Below are 16241 nucleotides of genomic sequence, written 5' to 3' on the forward strand. Positions count from 1 at the left end.
TATATTTTATGTGGAAATATGTGTGTTTGGTCTTCTTTTTTTGTTTGTTTGTTTGTTTTGATATTGAGTTGAATAAGCTATTTATATACTTTGAATGGGCTTCCCTGGTGGCTCAGTAGTAAAGACTCTGTCTGCCAATGCAGGAGATGTGGGTTTGATTCCTGGGCTGCAAAGATCCCTTGGAGAAGGAAATGGCAACCCACTCCAGTATTCTTGCCTGAAAAATCCCATGGACAGAGGAGCCTGACAAGCTACAGTCCACAGGATCACAAAAGAACCAGACATGACTTAGCTACTAAACAACAACAACAGTGTTTTGGATATTAACATCCTGTTGGTCACATCATTAGCAAATATTTTCTCCCATTCCATAGGTGTCTTTTGCTTTGTTGATAATTTCCTTTGCTGTGCAAAAGCTTTTACGTTTAATTAGATGTCATTTATTTTTCATTTTATTTCTTTTGTCTCAGGATATTTATCCAAGAAAATATTGCTACAATTTGTGTCAGAGTATCCTGCCTAAGTTCTTTTCTAAGAGTTTTATGGTTACAGGCCTTACATTTCGGCCTTTAAGCCATTTTGAGTTTATTTTTATAAATACTATGAGGGAATGTTTTAATCTTATTGTTTTTTGTGTTGCTGTCCAGTTTTCCCAGTACCATTTGTGGGTAAGACTGTCTCATCTCCAAGACTGTCTCATCTCCACTGTATAGTCTTTCCTCCTTTTTCTCCTCTTTTGATAGGATGTGATTTTTTTATTGTTGTCATTGTTGTTAAAAATTGGACTTCTGGAAACACAGCCACTTCTCCCCGAGTTTACAGTCTGACTCTGTGCTCATGTAGTCCTTTTGTAATTTCTTGGGTGCTCTGAGCCTTGAGAGTAGCCTGAGGAAAAAATCTGTGGTCTCTGAGGCTTTGGTGAATATGCATCTTTCCTGTGAATGTGCACGTCTTTGTGGCTTTTCTCATTCCCCATGTACACGGACATTTTAGATGTTTTAGTTTTCCAAATAGTCTCACCACGGTTGCCTTGGAGCCTTTTATTGTCTACAGTATGTCTCCCTTCATTCTCTGCCCCGCCCCCACGTCTGCAAGTCTTAGTTTTCCTGAGCAGTGTCCAGCTGAGATTTGAGTCAAGTGGAACAGAAACCAGTGTTCGAGCAGTTCCCAGACAGATGAGAATATGAAAAATAAGATATCCTCTGGAAACGCAGCTGCTGCCTTCTCCAAACCTAGACTGTGCCATGCCCCAGAGGTAGTGGGACAGGGTGAACAAAACGCTGCAAAGTTTTCTAATGTTTTGGCGTGGCTATTTGTTTGGTCATTTGCTGAGTTGCTGTAGACCTCTGACTACTTCCAGAGCTCCTATGGGCTGCTTTAGCCAGTTTTTCTTCCCCTCCCCCTCTTCCCCTTCCTCTCCTTCCTCCCCCTCCCCTTCCTCCTCCTCCTCCTTCATCTTCTTCCTCTAGCATCTCTAAGGGAGAAAAACACTTGGGGTGCCAGTGCACCATTTTGCGGATGTCACCCTCCAGATTAATTTTTCAGGATTTAGTAAAATCTGCTTTTAATTCTGTCACTGGTGTATGGTGCCTCAGTTCAGTTCAGTCGCTCAGTCGTGTCTGACTCTTTGCGACCCCATGAATTGCAGCACGCCAGGCCTCCCTGTCCATCACCAACTCCCGGAGTCTACCCAGACCCATGTCCATCGAGTCAGTGATGCCATCCAACCATCTCATCCTCTGTCACCCCCTTCTTCTCCTGCCCCCAATCTTACCCAGCATTAGGGTCTTTTCCAATGAGTCAACTCTTCGCATGAGGTGGCCAAAGTATTGGAGTTTCAGCTTCAACATCAGTCCTTCCAGTGAATACCCAGGATTGATCTCCTTTAGGATGGATTGATTGGATCTCCTTGCAGTCCAAGGGACTCTCAAGAGTCTTCTCCAACACCACAGTTCAAAAATATCAATTCTTTGGTGCTCAGCTTTCTTCACCGTCCAACTCTCACATCCATACATGACCACTGGAAAAACCATAGCCTTGACTAGATGGACTTTTGTTGGCAAAGTAATGTCTCTGCTTTTAAACATGCTGTCTAGGTTGGCCATAACCTTCCTTCCAAGGAGTAAGCGTCTTTTAATTTCATGGCTGCAATCACCATCAGTGGCAAAGGATGTAGGATTTAAGTGCCACTGATTACCACAGGGGGAATCACTGGCTTCAGGTTTGGATTACTTTTGTATCTCACATTTTCTGCACAAAAATGATTTTCATTTTATCTCAAGTGCACAGTATTACTTGATATTACAAGTGAAATGAAGTCTCAAAAAATAATATTTCTATAATTTTGAGCTTTATGTTTAGCTTTCTTATCTCATCAGTTGTACCACAACCAAGAAAGTTAGACATACCAGAAACCCTGGTGTCATTGCCTATCTCTCTTTTCATTCTTTATATATAATTTATCACTAAACTTGGTGAATTAACTCTGTCTCAAACATAACCACTGTTTTTGATCGACACCACTAAGCACTCAGTTCCACTCTAGGTTGTCATTTTTCTAGACTACTGCAATGTTGCTCTAGTTTGTCTCTCTGCATTCTCTCTCACTTTTGCATTCTCTTTTTCAAAACTTTCTTTCTATCAGCTTTCCATCTTCCAATTAAATCTCTAAATATGACTCATTGCTTACAAGTTATAGATCAACTTTCTGACCAAGATTACAAGATACAAACATATCCTCCATAGTAACTTCTGTCACATCACATGGAGATTCTTTGTGTGTGTGCATGTGTGTGTGCGTCTGTGTTTCTCTACGTTTTCAGCAATATGAGCAATATAAGGGTTTCTTTGTTATTGCTATTCACCACTGCATCTCAGGGTAAAGTGCATTGTAAGACTCAAATATTTAGTTAATTAATGTTTGAATGGATGTTCTTTGTGTAACAGCTGCACTGCCGTTAATATTTCTTAAAAGTTACATAGTAGATATGATGTAGGGTCATTTTGAAGATTTATTCTTTTTCTACAAGTACTTTGCCTTTCACCTCTATGCTTGATTGAGTCCTGTTCAACATCAGGGCTCAATAAAAATGTTTTGCTGTCCTCATATATTAAATTCTTGGTTTTTTATTATTTCATAAAGCTACTTTATTATAGTATTTATGACATATTACCTTTGCTTTTATTTCATGTCTATACTTCCTATCCTAGAATAAGCATAGAAGATGCTTTTATTGTTTTGTTTACTTTCAGATAATCAGTCTCATCTAGTGCTAGAAACTCAGTAGCACTATGTATTAACCACTTATTGGTAGTATGTTAATATTTATCATGAAATGAATACCTCTTATGTCTGTACAATATGGAATCCTTTTAGTTAGATGCCAAGTACAGATGGTGGTTCAATTAACTTACTTTGAGACATTCCTTTTTTAGGTTTGCAAGAATAAGGAATGTGTAGATTCTTCATTCTTGAAGTATGACTGTACTCCACAAAAATGCAACAATCAAGGTGTAAGTATCAGGACTATGAGACACAGAGCATATATAATTAAGAGTGATCTTTGGAAAGCAAACACACACATACATACACACACACACACACACACACACACACACACACTCATAAACCAGGTAAGAAAATCAGCCTTATCTGATCTACATATTATTGCAAAATTTTAATGATAACTGTAGCTACTTATTTCATAAGGTGATATTTCTCCTGTTTCAGGTGTGTAATAATAAAAAGAACTGTCATTGTAACCCTACATATATACCTCCAAATTGCCAAAGCGCAGCTCTAGGATGGGAAGGTGGGAGTATTGACAGTGGCAACTTTCCACCCTCGGTTCCTGGTGTACATGGTTTACTCGGTAAGTACTGATAACAAATTGAAATTATAATTAAGATAACGTTTTAATGTATTAAATTTAACAAGGTAAATATTTTGTCTACTAATTTATATTTAGATTATGCTTGGACATCAAATAATAAACCATAGATGGCTATTTAACTTACATTTTACTTCCAGAAGCTAACGTGTTTTACAAAATATATGTTATAAATAAGATACGCCAGTAGGGACCCAGGCAAGAAAACAGAAATCACTTTAGTCTTTCATACAGAAGGAATTAAGTACAAAACATGAGGTAGGGTAACACATAAGAGCAGATATGAAAGCCAATCAGAGATCAGTGAGGCACTGAAGAGATTAGTAATGCAGGAATCCATTACCACTTCGTGGGGCTGAAAGGACAATAAATGGAGATGGTATTACTAGAACCAAAATCTAACCCATCTTTCATGACATATGACTATGGTTAAGGTTACCGGGATCCAGAAGACAGGTAGAGGTACCCTTCAGGATGCAGAGACGTAACTGCAGATGCTGGAGATGGAGAGGGATCAAAACCATGAGGATTTCAGTCTGCCTGCTCTCCAAATCTCATCCAGTGAATCCCATCAGCTAAATCTAAACAGAAGACAGAAGGTTCAGGAGCATAGGAAATGTAATTTCCTACAATCTTTTGTTCAAAGTAGAGGTGGATTTTAGAGCATGCCAGTATATCCAGTGTTGCTTAGGACCTTTATACGAAAACTTGTATTTACAGAAAAGCAAAGCGAAGGTTTCTCCAGATTTTGAGCCAGACTTAGTTCTTAACATTTCCGCATTTATTCCAACTTTTGAAATATAGTATTTAAGACCATTTCTTAGAGACTAAGTAAAAAAAAGAAATTATAACATACTTATGTATTATCAAGCTATTTCTATTTTAGTGGGAATAGTTAGCTTATCTTCAGATTCACTGTAATTAACTGCTTCTGTCCATACACGCACATGCCTTTTCCCCAATGAGAAGAAGAGACTATTCTTTCCTAGCATCCAAGTTGGCCTTCTGATTGGGCTTTTCAGAATACTAATTCTTGGAACTCTCATTATTGGAATACTCATTCTGTTGAAGATGATTGACTGTATTTGAAATTTGACTTTGAGACACAAAAATACAACCATGCAACTAAGCCTTGCACAAACTCATGCCACACAAAATTCAAATGAAATGATTGTTTAAGTTCCTTAATTTGGGGGTACTTTCTTGTACAAGTGCTCTCTAGATGATGTATTTATATTTGTATAACAAGAGTCTAAAACATGTGCCATTAGCTTTGGAATTGGATGGTTTGTGGAAGGCATAACAGGAAACTGTTGAAGACCATCAGTATAGGTTGACATTGTCTCAAGAAGACTGTTGGTGAGCAATTCAAAGACAGCTTAAAAACATACTATTAGAAGTTGGAGAAATAAGACCATTTATTATGAAGTGGTGAATTGTGAGGCACCCTTGCTGCCTGTGGTAATGTGAAAAATAGACTTCATGGTTCTGGTCAACAAGATTTCTAGGTAGATTGTAGTGATTTCAGGTTGGGCAACTGAAGTTACCTATGATAAAATGCAAGGAGACAGTAATTAATAATGAAAGAAAAGTTAAATTTTCAAGTAAAATGTATATGCGTATTCATAAAAGAGTTAGATTTTTTGGCATGAAAATAAAACATTTTTATTCCTGAACTCTTCTAGCAAAACATTTTTAAAGTAAGAAGTGGCTAACAACTAAACTTAAGATATTTAGTAATAAAATTTGATCTCAGATAAAGATTTTCAAGCATATATTAAACCCCTCTGTTAAGACCTCAGAAAAACCTTAAAGTGATGCTTCTTAGACACCTTCATCTATACAAAAAGCCCTTGTAAGTATTGTAGTGGACTGCCTTATGAAACTCTCAAACAATAAGGCTACAATAGGTTATTTTATGGCAGCCTCACAAGGGTCTAGTATAGACAGACATATGTCAGAAAGATTTGTGGGTGTGATCTCATTTAATGGGGTGTATTTTTCATTTGATACATAAGAAATCCACACATTTTTAAGGAATTACATCAGCTCAGGCTGAAAATGATCAAAATACATATGTTCTTCAAGTCTTAATTGAGTATGGGTAACAAGTAGGCTGATAAAGCTCCTCAGCTTTGAAAAGCATTATAAGGGCTATTCCATGTGGAAAAAGAATTATAAATCATAGTATAATATAAAGACTATAACCAAGAAATCAGAAGCCAAAATTTCATGTTCTGTGTGTTTGTGATTTTAAGAAACAACAAAATTAACAGCAGCAAGATATACAGTTTTCACAGGTTAATTCTGGCATGGTTTTTGCAAGGAAGAAATGTCATTTTAAAAAAACGGTGGTGAAAGTGACACCTATCACCTCATTGGATGAGGAAAACATATCCTTAATGCCAAATCCAGAAAAGAAAGTTAACAAAGAAAAAATTACAGAGCAATATATTTAATTAACATAAATGCAAACATTCATTTGAAAGCCAATCAGTACAATTCATAAAATTAAGAAATATTTTCAAGTATATAATTTTCTCATTTGTTGCATGAAAGTCATTTGACAAAATTCAACACCTATTTATGAATTTTTAAAAGGCAATGAACTATCAACAGAAGTAAACTTAATATGAAATCAATATGATAAAAAGCATGAACAAAAAATTTTAGCTGATATATCTTATAATATATTTTATAATTTTATTTTTTCCAAAAAACTGAGAACAAGGCAATGAAGTCTGCTCTCACAATGTCAATATTGTACTCTAAGTCCTAGCCAGTGCAATAAGTAAAGAACCAAAAATCAGGAGCATAAAGATTAGAAAAAATGAGATTAGACTGCAGACGATATGATTAATTACATCAAAAATCCTAAGGATTCTACAGGAATACTTCAAGAAGTAATAAAAACCCTTTGAAAGGTCAAAGAAAATATTTAAAAGTCAGTAGTATTGCTATATGGAGAAGGCAATGGCACCCCACTCCAGTACTCTTGCCTGGAAAATCCCATGGACGGAGGAGCCTAGTAGGCTGCAGTCTATGGGGTGGTCGCTAGGAGTCGGACACGACTGAGTGACTTCACTTTCACTTTTCACTTTCATGCATTGGAGAAGGAAATGGCAACCCACTCCAGTATTCTTGCCTGGAGAATCCCAGGGACAGGGGAGCCTGGTGGGCTGCCGTCCATGGGGTCGCACAGAGTCGGACACGACTGAAGCGACTTAGCAGCAGCAGCAGCAGCAGCAGTATTGCTATATACTAGCTGCAGTAAAATGAAAATCAACTTAAAATCAGTCCCACCTACAATACTATCAAAATATAAAATATTAGGAATAAGCTCAACAAAAGATGTGCAATAGTTTTACACTGAAACAAACAAAAAATGCAGATAAATACTAAACACACAAATAAATGGAGAAATACTCCATGTTCATCTGTGGGAAAGTTTATTATTGCCAACATGTCAATTCTCACCAAATTAAGTCTATAGATCAAAATAGCCAATAATGAAAACATGCAATGTTTTAGATATCAACAATTTGATTGTAAAATACACACAAAAGTGCTAGAATAACCAAACAGCTCTGAAAAAAGAACAAAGAAGAATGATGTAGTCTATTTGACTTATATTAAACTTAGGATAATATAGTTTTATATATTACCTGGTATCCAGTGAGATACTATTTTGGGGGGCACAAACAAGGATGTGGGGAGTTTAAGAGCCTTTAACCAGAGTTTCTAGTAGTCATGTATGGATGTGAGAGTTGGACTATAAAGAAAGCTGATCGCTGAAGAATTGATGCTTTTGAACTGTGGTGTTGGAGAAGACTCTTGAGAGTCCCTTGGACTGCAAGGAGATCAAACCGTTCAATCCTCAAGGAGATCAGTCCTGAATATTCTTTGGAAGGACTGATGCTGAAGCTGAAGCTCCAATACTTTGGCCACCTGATGCAAAGAACTAACTCATTGGAAAAGACCCTGAGGCTGGGAAAGATTGAAGGCAGGAGGAGAAGGGGATGACAGAAGATGAGATGGTTGGATGGCATCACCAACTCGATGGACATGAGTTTGAGTAAGCTCTCGGAGTTGGTGATGGACAGGGAAGCCTGTGCTGCAGTCCATGGGATTGCAAAGAGCCATGAGCAATGGACATGAGCAACTGAACTGAACTTAATATAGATTTAGTATATAGTTACAGTAATTAAGAAAAGTACAAAAACAGTTCAAAAGGGAAGGAAAGTCAGTTCAAAACATTGTATTTTAACAATTGAATATCCACGTAAGACCAAATGAATCTCAAAGTTATAACTTACTTCACAATTCAAATGTGACCGATGATAAATCTAAATGTAGAAGCTAACACTGTTCTTAAAGAAACATGGGAAATGTCTACATGACCTTGAGATAAGCAGTTTCTTAGATAAAGCATGAAAATACATATCAATGCAATAAAAGAATTTGCAGTATTTCTTCCAAAAATAGAGCACTGAGGGAAAATTCAATTCTTAATTGAATCACTATAATTCTTTTCATCTATAGTATGAGAAAGATCTGAAAAGAGAACCACATGGAATAGGAGGTTCTTAATAAACGAGCAAGGAGTAGAGGACTGTTACGTACGAGTTATTATAGAAGAGTCTAACTTTGCACACTTATGATGTCAACTTAACCATTTCATATAAAAATGTTAATTGTAAAATTATTAAATGCTTACAATTTTTATTCCAACAGTCATAATAAAATGCAGAAGTGGTTTTGCTATATTCCTGGTAGTTACTTTCAAATCACTGGTGTTTTCTCTCCTAGGAAGTCGCTATATTGAGAATGTTTACCGTTCCAAACCTACAAGATGGCCATTTTTCTTATTCATTCCTTTTTTCATTATTCTCTGTGTACTAATTGCCACACTGGTAAAGGTGTATTTCCAAAGGAAAAAATGGAGAACTGAGGATTATACAAGCGATGAGTATGTTAATTTCATATTTAAGATCCATTACTTTTACAATTAGTTGGCCTCCATAGTAACTTATCAATATATAACATTATGGTGATGTAACTAGTAGTAATTCAGATTATATATTTATCTTTCCATGTAAATTTAATATGCAATATATTAATGGTCAATATAATGAATAGTAAAAATTTTTTTTTTAATCTTAAAACAACTTGGACTTTGTTAAGAGTAACTTTAAGTAGCAATGATTTCTGGTTAATGATTATCTTCTTTTACTATTTGATCTTAATTATTAAGTATGTATTAAATATCATTATTTACTTTTTAATATTTATATATTTCAAAGAGTTTTGCAAACACATTTTATTAAAACATAGCATGGAAATTTAGGAGAGCAGTTAGGCTTTAAGGAACTTCAATAGAGGCAGCCAGAGGTGGAAAAGATTAAAATATAAATAAAAATATATTAAAGTAAATTATATGATAGTAAAACTGAAAAATCTAGGTTATCGCCATGGCTACTCTACAGAAAAAAAAAATTTTTAATTTAGTAACCTAACAAATATCTGAAAATATTCTTCAAGAGTAAAACAAATATTAAAATTGGTTTACTTCCTTTCATGGAAATTGTTATGAAATAATTTCTGCCTTTGAGTTTTATATCTATGCCCTTCATTTTACTTAAGATGAAATGAATTTTATTAGAACATTTAAAGAACCTTATTAATATATTTAAAATTGATAATATAAATTAAAAGAGAATCATTTCATAGAAATATTTTGAAATGTTTATGTAAAATTGCTGAAATAATATGTGACACATAAAATAGTCTCATAATTCAGATAATACTTAAACATATTAAAGGAATTTTCTTATATTGGATGAGTTTATTGTGGGAAAATGAGCAAAATGTGAATGGTAAAAAAAATGTTAAGCTATTTAGCTAATAATATTTTATATATATAAACATAATCTGCATTCATTTCCAGGTAAACTTTTATTACTGTTCTTTTTCTCATATTAGCCTTGCTTACCGTTGAGAAATACTCTCAGTGCTGAGATATTCTTAAGTAGTGGCTGCTCCCAAATCTCAGATAGGGATTCAAAACTGTTTCAATACTGCTAGATATTATAGAGTGTTGTAGAACAATCTTTGAAGAAAATGCAGTTTTAAATGATCATTTTTATTTTTAAATATATAGGCAACCAGAAAGTGAGAGTGAGCCCAAAGACTAGCCGGGAAAAACAAAGAGTCCATGACATCACAGTAAGTATCAACTAATTTTAGGATGAGAGGATAAAATTTTAAGTATTACATAGATAGAAATAGTATAAGTGTATATTAAATGAAGATAGTAATATAGTTGCATATAATAAAAATCAAATTGAAGAATATTTTTCAATATTGTAAGCTATAGCATAGACATGGTAAATTTGTCATTTAAAATATTTCTTGCAGTGCTATTTTTTTTCTAATAATGCTTAATTCTTTAGCATTTGTGATTCAGACTCTGGTTACAAATTAATTACATGATAGAACTCTACTTCAAAATAAGTACCTCATACCATTTGCTGAATTAATCATCATTTTTAACTTGATTGGTCATACAGGTGATGTTTTCGCCTTCATTTATTCTTCCGGAGTAATTATCTTTGGTGAACAGGAAAAATGGAAAAGAAAACAAACATGCACTGATTACCTGAGATTCAAAACTTGCACTTTATGGCTTTCATCTGTCAAGAAAAGATATGATACCTTAAATAACTTATTTGTAACGAATGCATGTTTATGAGTTTGTATGTTACATATTTCTTATTTTTTAAAGTTACCTCATATTAACTCTGTTAGTAAGTATTAACTCTGTTAATGAGTAGGCATGAGACAAAGAAAATTTACAATATAAGACATGCAATACCGTGATTAAAGACCACTGTTTTAAGTTGCAATGGTATGTAGTGATGTTATAGTCTCAGGTCCACAACCAATCAAAAGACAATAACCTTAAGATCTGGAAAAACAATTCAACTATGTGCTGCTTCTAAAAGACAATTTCAGATATATAAAGGTTCAAAGTACAAGATATATATATACTGTGAAACTCTATACAAAAGAAAATTGATAGACTTTAACACTAATGCTTTAAAAAAGCATTAGTAAATATAAAGAACATATCATAGTGATGGCGCTAGTAGTGGGGAACCTGCCTGCCAATACAGGAGACATAAGAGATGCGGGTCTGATCCCTAGGTAGGGAACAGCCCCTGGAGGAGGGCATGGCAACCCACTCCAGTATTCTTGTCGGGAGAATCCCATGGACAGAGGAGCCTGGCAGGGTACAGTCCTAGGATCACAGAGTCGGACATGACTTAAGTGACTTAGCATGAACACACAAAAAGAAGCTTTGTTGTTCATTGTTCGGTTGCTCAGTCATGTCTGATCTTTGCAACCCTGTGGACTGCAGCACACCAGGCTTCTCTGTCCTTCACCATCTCCCAGAGCTTGCTCAAACTCATGTCCATTGAGTCGGTGATGCCATCCAACCATCTTGTCCTTTGTCATCCCCTTCTCCTCCTGCCTTCAGGAGGAGAGCTTCAAGAAGAAGCTATAGTAATACAAATGTGTGAGTCAGGGTTTTCCAGAGAAACAGAAGCAATAGGAGTTATATAAATAGGTGGGAGAGGAGGGAGGGGTGAGGAAATTTATTACAGGAATTGGCTCTCATGGTTGTGGAACCCAGGAAGTCCCAAGATCTGCCATCTGCAAATGGAAGAACTGGGAAAGAACTGATAGTGTGATTCAATACAAGTCTGAATACCTGAAAAATGGGGGCCCAATTATGTAAGTCTCAATTTGAGTCTAAAAACCTGAGGACCAAGAGTTCCAACGGGTGTCTGAAGATAGGAGAAGGTGGATGTCTCAGCTTAAGCAGAGAGCAAATTGACCTTTCTCCATCTTTTTGTTCTACTCATGCCCTCAACAAATTGAATGGTGCTTACTAGAATTGCTGAGGGTAGACTTCTTCACTCAGTCTAATGATTCAAATACTAACCTCTTCCCAGGACACACAGACACACCCAGAAATAATGTTTTATCAGACATTTGGACATCCCCAAGTTGACACATAAAATTAAACATGAAAAGTCATCCCCCTTGCCAACTTGGCATCCATATGTATCTCCTACAGCCATACTCAATCTCCAAATAAAGGTCATAACTTCCTAAAGTGATATAACTACCCTGCATACAACCCAAAATGTCCTAATTCCTTTCTAGAAGAGAGAAAATCCTTAAGTGACGTTTACTCTTCTGATATTTTATAACTTAAGTACTATGAGGTAAAATTTAAAATATTTAGGGGGACTGGAGTCTTAATGACATAGGCACGTGAAAGAAGGAAGGAGTCAAAGTGATAGATTCCAATAACCTTTTAAATGATTGAATAATGATGTCAACAAAAGTCTGTCTAGTCAAGGCTATGGTTTTTCCAGTAGTCATGTATCGATGTGAGAGTTGGACTACAAAGAAAGCTGAGCGCCGAAGAATTGATGCTTTTAAACTGTGGTGTTGGAGAAGACTCTTGAGAGTCCCTTGGACTGAAAGGAGATCCAACCAGTCTGTCCTAAAGGAGATCAGTCCTGGGTGTTCATTGGAAGGACTGATGTTGAAGATGAAACTCCAATCCTTTGGCCACCTGATGTGAAGAGCTGACTCATTTGAAAATACCCTGATGCTGGGAAAGATGGAGGGCAGGAGGAGAAGGGGATGACAGAGGATGAGATGGTTGGATGGCATCACTGACTCAATGGACATGGGTTTGGGTGGACTCCAGGAGTTGGTGATGGACAGGGAGGTCTGGCTTCCTGCGGTTCATGGAGTCGCAAAGAGTCAGACACGACTGAGCGACTGAACTGAACTGAATGATGAAAATGGATCCAAAGTGACTTCTCTACTGAAGCAGAAGATTCCTACCTTCTATTAACGCAATTTAGTCTTCAGGAACAGGCAGAACAGGTGAAATACTGACAACTGAAGAGAAGAAAACCTCATTTTGGAACTTTCTCCATGACTGTTCTTAAGCCCTGCCCTTCTACTTGTTTTAATTTTGCTCTAAATTTATAAATAGTGAAGAGCAAAGAAATAGAAGAAACATTTGGAAGCTTTATACCAAGAAATTTGCCTTGCTGCTATTCTAGGAGGGAAAAGCATATCAAGTTCCTGTCTGTTTTTGTTTTTTTTTAAAAACAAGGTTTCTTATGTCCTTAGATTTTGAAGGATAAGACAAATATAAACTCATACCTGCAGACGATTTTTAGCAGCTGTGTAAGAATAATGAGATTTGTAAATTAAGGGCTTTGTAATGTGGATGTTTTGCTTCTAGAGTTGACTACTCAGAAGATCTTTTATAGCTCTTCAATGTTTTATTTTTTATCTATCGCTTCAATGACATTATTTGACCAAACAGAAGTCCATCTGTCTCTCTAAGCTATGACCTTGTTATGAACAATATTTGCATTCACTGTGCCAATGTCCATGTATTATCGGGTTTAAGCAACATCATAGTGCCATCACTCAAGGAAGTTGAATGAGATGAACATTGATATAGCTCTTTCCCCTTCGCCCCATTTTTTAAATGTAACAAATACTTTTATGTTCCCCTCCCCCTCTCCCTTTCCCCTTCCTCTTTGGAAAACGTGTCAGGAACTAGATAGTTTAAGATGAGCAATTGAGGGGACTGAAAGATTGATCCACACAGAGCCTGGCTTCTTTGTGCTTCATCATAAGGCGCTCTGTTGGCCAGCCTAATTAAGTACCCTTTTACCAAGAGAACCTCATGGAAATCCAGCTGGCAACTCAAGAGGTTCAGGAAGCAGGACCACAGAGATCCTGGGATGCTGGCCATGAGGTTGGATGCTTCACCTTGTTGAAAAGAGACACTGGACATAAATGGCACAGCATGACTTTGCTCCTGCTTGGCTAAATTTCTCAACACCACAGTCAGCTAAGTCACCTACAGTGACTTTTGAGAAACACAGCACCTACCCCGAGGAAATGGTAAATTTGGAGTAAGCCATAGTAGACATAATTCCTCTGATGGCGTTTCCAACAATGGACCTCATCAAATGACAGGAGATTCTTGGCACCAGCCCTCCCCGTTCCACCATTATTCTGTGGACTCTGGTGTCTCTAAGGGAGTATGTGCTGGAATCACAGGGAGCTGATCTGGTTGGCATGGCTCTTCACGAGGTCATGATGACATAAGCCAGCGTAGCGGGGGTGGCACAGAAAATCATCGCCACTGGAACGGCAGCTTCCACTCCCAGAAAGGCTATAACTTTCAGGAAAAGCCACCTACAGATATTAGGGAAGAGAAGAAAGAAGATAAGGTGGGAAAATTGCAGTTTAAAGAGGAAGACTTTCCTTCTTTGAATCCAGAAGCTGGCAAACAGAATCAGCCATGCAGACCCACTGGGACACCTTCTGGAGTGTGGGAAAACCCACCTCGTGCCAAGCAGCCCTCCAAAATGCTAGTCATCAAAAAAGTTTCCAAAAAAGATCTTGCTGCTGCCTTCTCAGCTGTATTCACCTCACCAGGATCTCGCCATGCAAATGGAAGCAAATCGTCAACCACGGTTTCAAGTGTCTATGAGAACCTGGTTCCCAAGCCTGTACCACCTCCATCCAAGGCCAGTACATGGAAAGCTAACAGAATGAAACACAAATCAGGATCACTTTCCTCTAGCCAAGAGTCTGCTTTTAGCAGTCCAATCTCTGTTAGCAAGCCAGTAGTACTGGCTGGAGGTATAGTTTTAAGTTCTCCCAAAGAGAGCCCGGGAGAAGGCAATGCCACCCCACTCCAGTACTCTTGCCTGGAGAATCCCAGGGGCAGGGGAGCCTGGTGGTCTGCAGTCCATGGGGTCGCTAAGAGTCGTACACGACTTCACTTTCACTTTTCCCTTTCATGCACTGGAGAAGGAAATGGCAACCCACGCCAGTGTTCTTGCCTGGAGAATCCCAGGGACGGGGGAGCCTGGTGGGCGGCCGTCTATGAGGTTGCACAGAGTCGGACACGACTGAAACGACTTAGCAGCAGCAGCAAAGAGAGCCCCGCCAGCACCACTCCTCCGATTATCAGCTCCTCTCGTCTGGGTGACGGGAATGGAGACTTCTCAGAGAGCAGAACCTGTGACAAGTCAGAAGGTTCGGAGGATAACAGCACACCGGAACCAGAGGAAAATGGGGAGGAAGGCTGTCATCAGAATGGTCTTGCTCGCCCTGTAGAAGAGGAAGGGGAGGTCCTCTCTCACCCTTTGGAAGGAGAGCACAGGTTTCGGAACGCAATGGGATGGCAGGAGTATTCTGAAAATGATGAGAACTGCCTTTCCCTCCCAGACGATGAGCTCAGCGAGATCTACCGGAAGACAGAGCAGCTGAAAAGAAGTGACTTTGGGAAGAGTGGCTTCTTGCAGAGTCGAAGTTCCAGCCTATTCCCCCCTTGGAGAAGCGCTTGCAGAGCGGAGCTTGAGGACTCAGACACGCAGACAAGTAGCTGTGAAACATCTGATGACCATGCCGGGAAGTGGACGTATAAAACGCTCACAGTTAAATCTGACCCAGTAAACTCAGCTTGTGTGCTTAGGGGTTATACAGAAGACATTGTTCTTTTCCTTTCCTTATGCTATTGTTGAATACTTCATGCACAAGGGAAATAATCATATCCCGAAGAGAGAGCGAGTGATTGGCTTGTTTAGCTTTTGTGGTGGTTCTTCCCTGTTATCTGCTTAGTAGAGAGAACTTTATTGTGGTTGTCTGTTGTGGTGGGAAAGATTTTTAAAACACACACATACACACAATATATATGGGGCAATGCACAGGCGGGAGGGAGCTGGCAGTGCAGAGAGGAGACACTGGTCTGTAGCAACAGCTTCTACCACCAGCCCTTGGGGCACTCACCCCTGTGCTCAAGCAATCATTGTCAATGACAAAGTGACTATTGAAGTTATAATTGCATGAAATTAATGCTAATAATTTGGATATTTTATTTTATTTTTGGCTGCTCAGGTAATGTTAGCCCTTAACCAAGCTTATGTGGATTTTTCCCTTATTTTTCTGTTCTTTTTTGGTACAGCTGTAAAATATTTGGATATAGGAAATGTGTCATTCTTGCAGCCTTGATATTCAGGGTGGATTTTTAAAATATAAATTTTTGTGAGATTTCAAAGATTAAGATTATTTTGATAATGTTATTTACAGATTTAAAAGATGTGGTTATCACAAGTATGTTGAGGGAGAAAACTGCTGCAGAAAATAACTAACTTGAAATAAATCTTTTGCATTAATAAAAAAATTAAAAATATTTAAATGCTTATAAAAGTCAATACATCTTATGTTACA

At 37.6% G+C, this 16241-nt stretch overlaps 2 protein-coding genes across 9 annotated transcripts in view; both read left to right on the top strand.

Annotated features, from left to right (window-relative positions):
- The window catches only part of ADAM2 (ADAM metallopeptidase domain 2), a 92888-nt gene extending 82093 nt beyond the window's left edge, over positions 1-10795 (top strand). For all 8 annotated transcript variants that reach the window (XM_081523999.1, XM_081523997.1, XM_081523998.1 and 5 more), the window contains 5 exons: positions 3436-3513; positions 3731-3872; positions 8700-8859; positions 10051-10115; positions 10460-10795. In XM_081523999.1, the coding sequence (XP_081380125.1) occupies positions 3436-3513; positions 3731-3872; positions 8700-8859; positions 10051-10084 (414 nt within the window). In that variant the 3' untranslated portion in view covers positions 10085-10115; positions 10460-10795. The remainder of the gene's footprint in view (positions 1-3435; positions 3514-3730; positions 3873-8699; positions 8860-10050; positions 10116-10459) is intronic.
- Positions 10796-13793: 2998 nt separating this feature from the next.
- LOC145518875 (vasculin-like protein 1) lies at positions 13794-16212 on the top strand. The gene is given in 3 exon segments (XM_081524011.1): positions 13794-13878; positions 13881-14675; positions 14949-16212. Coding segments are annotated over 3 exon segments (1467 nt in total). The 3' UTR covers positions 15536-16212.
- Positions 16213-16241: the final 29 nt, after the last annotated feature.

The sequence above is a fragment of the Giraffa tippelskirchi genome, chromosome 8, assembly GCF_054371585.1.
Source record: "Giraffa tippelskirchi isolate mGirTip1 chromosome 8, T2T-mGirTip1v1.2.pri, whole genome shotgun sequence".
In the NCBI taxonomy this organism is placed as follows: domain Eukaryota; kingdom Metazoa; phylum Chordata; class Mammalia; order Artiodactyla; family Giraffidae; genus Giraffa; species Giraffa tippelskirchi.